The sequence below is a fragment of the Carlito syrichta genome, unplaced genomic scaffold, assembly GCF_000164805.1.
Source record: "Carlito syrichta isolate Samal-C Ts95f unplaced genomic scaffold, Tarsius_syrichta-2.0.1 Scaffold316342, whole genome shotgun sequence".
NCBI classification, from domain to species: domain Eukaryota; kingdom Metazoa; phylum Chordata; class Mammalia; order Primates; family Tarsiidae; genus Carlito; species Carlito syrichta.
This window is the reverse complement of record NW_007260438.1, coordinates 190,888-194,187: the sequence shown is the minus strand read 5'-3', so window position 1 is coordinate 194,187 and position 3,300 is coordinate 190,888. Positions and strand designations below refer to the sequence as shown.

The window sequence follows — 3,300 nt, the reverse complement described above, 5'->3', positions numbered from 1 at the left end:
GGGGGCGCGGACGCGGCGGGGGACGCGCTGGGCAACGGGCTCCTGGTCGCGCCCTGTGTCAGCAGCGTGAAGACCATCTCCCGCGCCAAGATCCGCACGGTGAAGATGACGCTGGTGATCGTGACGGCCTACGTCGTCTGCTGGGCGCCTTTCTTCGTCATCCAGATGTGGTCGGTGTGGGACGCCCGGTCGGCCTGGACAGGTGGGTGCCGGGCCGGGGGTGGGAGGGTGCGGTTGGGGGAGGGACGTGCGTGGGTGTGGGTGGGTGTGTTAGAGACAGATAGATGAACAGAGAGCGACAAAGACAGACGGAGATCGAGGAGATAGCGATAAAGAGAGAGCGCAAGAAGGAAACAGGGACGGGAGAGGGAAAGAGACGGAGATAAAGAGAACAAGAAGGAGAAAAAGAAAGAAAGAGGCAGCGCCGAGAGAGATGAGGAGAGAGAGAGAGAAATAGAGAAAGAGAACGAGAAAGAGCAACGGAAAGAGTAGGGATGAGAGAGAGATAGAAAGAGACAGAGAGAGTATTCTTTTATAGTATTCTCTAGGGCAGTCGTTTTTAAACTTGTGTTTGTATAGGAATCTCACCTTGGAAGAAAACTGTCAAAATGTGAGTTCCTGAATCCCCACCCCGGACGCTCTAATTCCCGATGTCTGGGATGGGGCCCAGGACTCTGCATTTGTAGCATACAGTGATCCTAAAACCACAAATCCAGAAACTGTGCCCCAGAGTCAGCCACCAGCCTCAAAACCAACAAATGACCTTTCCAAATCCCTAACTGCTGTATGAACACCCTGCTTTCAAGTCAACTGGATGCAGGGAAGTATTTCAACTGTCACAACCGCTTTTTGCTAGATTGTGAAAAAAGTTTCACAATTAAGAAAACAATTTTTTAGAAATGCCTCAGGGTAAAAAGGAATTTTTTTTTTTTTTCTGAAGAAAGCTGGAGAAATGCGCTTAAGAAGTCAGTCGTTCCAAGTTGGCATTTACTAATATTTCCTTTCTTGTTATAATTTGTTTACTTTTTCCAACAGTAATTACCTTAACACTTTTTTTCTGGTATTTCAAAGGATCATTGATCAACGAAATTTGTTAGTCGAATTCCTTAGTCTTTCACCACTAATTTGACCACACAGCCACACACCACTCTTATTAAGTTCACTGACAATGTTTTCCACATCTGCTAGCTTGTTTGACTTAAGTTCCTTCCCAAATTAGAAAAACTAACCTTATGATGACTTATGGAAAAAAAAGTATTCTTTAGTTTTGCATTTGAAAATATTTTCTTTTAGTGAGAACAAAAATCTTTTTTCAAACCAAATGTATTACAAGGATGTTTCTGATAACTGTAGTCAAGCCATAGGTGTCTAGGAGAAGTCTCCTTTTGTTTTGAGGATTGGAGTAGGAGAGATAAGTGATATACTTTGGAAGTTTTATTTCCAAATAAAACATTATAAGTTTGATTGAAACAAATATTTCTGCAGATGATAGTATTACCCAAAATGAAAAATACAACATAAACCCTTTATTTCTTGTTTACCATTTCTTGCCTTACTTGATTTTAGAAACCTCTTAATATTGACAATCAAATTAAAAAGTCAGTCTAATTATTGCTTTATCAAGATTAACACATAATTAAGAAAAACTTCACTTGTGCATAGACATGGTGATGATTTCCATTCTTTTTGAATACACTCTTAGCCATGGCTTATACTCACTTTTAGTAGTGATTAAATAACCTGTCATTTTTTCTGGCATAAGGAGAGTGAGAAGATTCAAGTTTATATTTAATAATCAAGGAAAAGTCAGTGTTTGCTGGTTATTCTTATTTTTAGAAAAGATATATTACCAATGCAATAGTTCACCATGAAATGTAACATTTATTTAGCTTACTAATGCTAATTAACATAAAATATTTTAGAATTCAGTTGGAATTTCCCATTTCTGTTGTACTTAATGTAATTTAACTGTTTGAATGACAAAGATAATTTTCTTTTAAAATCAAATCAAATTTCTAATTAACCAAAGAAAAACAACTAAAGCTTGCATCTTTCAGGGATCTATTTCAACTAGTCAGTACAGTTTTTATGTTACAAGAATATTAAAACTTTAAAACTACTAAACATGACCTATAATGCTGTACTTTTGCCTGAATTATTAGAATGAATACAACTTGGTATATATGATTATAGACTCAAATTTTCACTAAAATCGTAGCCATTCTGTAAATGCTGTGTTTATTAGCACATACTAGTGCTAGTGTAAATGATACAGAAGGTTTTTTTAATGAATTTTTTTACATCCTGAATCTCTTGAAATTCTCAGTTATCCTACTTGCATATTTTTGTAGAGTTTTAAAATATTTGAATTAATTTCAAGTCCCCTTGAAAAATATTTTACAACCAATTTCCAAACACCACTATTTCCTGATTGATAAACAAAATGGTTCATTTTTTAATACTAATCCAGCACTTTTTTCTCTTTGTAATTAGTCAGTAGAAAGATGAGTTTATCCAGGGCTGAGTTGCTTGCAGTCGACTATTTAAATAATCTCCCTTCATATTTTTCATGCAGATTCGGAAAACCCCACCATTACCATCACTGCGTTACTGGCTTCCTTGAATAGCTGCTGCAATCCCTGGATATACATGTTTTTTAGTGGCCATCTCCTTCAAGACTGTGTCCAAAGCTTCCCATGCTGCCAGAGCATGAAGGAAAATTTGAACAAAGAGGATACTGACAGTATGAGCAGAAGACAGACATTTTATTCTAACAACCGTAGCCTGACAAACAGTACGAGTATGTGGAAGGACTCACCTAAGTCTTCCAAGTCCATCAAATTCATTCCTGTTTCGACCTGAGCCCTGCGTCCCTGCAGACTCTTCTGATTGACCCTTGGACCTGTGAGCTGAATTGAGCTCGAAATCACAAGAACAAATGCACTTCATTGAACTTTTGCCATGAATCCACTCATGGGGTCCAAGTCTGTGTTTCCAGTTGAATTTTCACATTGCTGTGACCAAGAACTATGACTTACTTTCTACAGAATATTAATGAACGCACACTGCCTCGTTCCGAGAAATAGAACAGAAGTTATATTTTTTAAAGGAAAAGTCATAACCACCGTGGCTTTATATTTTGTGGTTGGTTTATTTTATTTTATTTCTCATATATAAGTAAGGCTTGATTTGTTTCAAAGTCGTGTCAGGCAGGAGTACGATTTCTGAACAAAGTGAGCTCATCCTCAGCCCTGGTATTTAGAGGAAACTTTAGAGAAATTATGTTTTCGCTCAGTAAAA

At 37.8% G+C, this 3,300-nt stretch overlaps 1 protein-coding gene across 1 annotated transcript in view; it reads left to right on the top strand.

Moving 5' to 3' along the window:
* Positions 1-2,968, top strand: part of AVPR1A (arginine vasopressin receptor 1A) — a gene marked incomplete at its 5' end in the record, with an annotated part of 3,623 nt that extends 655 nt beyond the window's left edge. The window contains 2 exons of the mRNA XM_008074126.2: positions 2-202; positions 2,576-2,968. Of these exons, the coding sequence (XP_008072317.1) occupies positions 2-202; positions 2,576-2,862 (488 nt within the window). The remainder of the gene's footprint in view (position 1; positions 203-2,575) is intronic.
* Between the last annotated feature and the right edge of the window lie 332 nt (positions 2,969-3,300).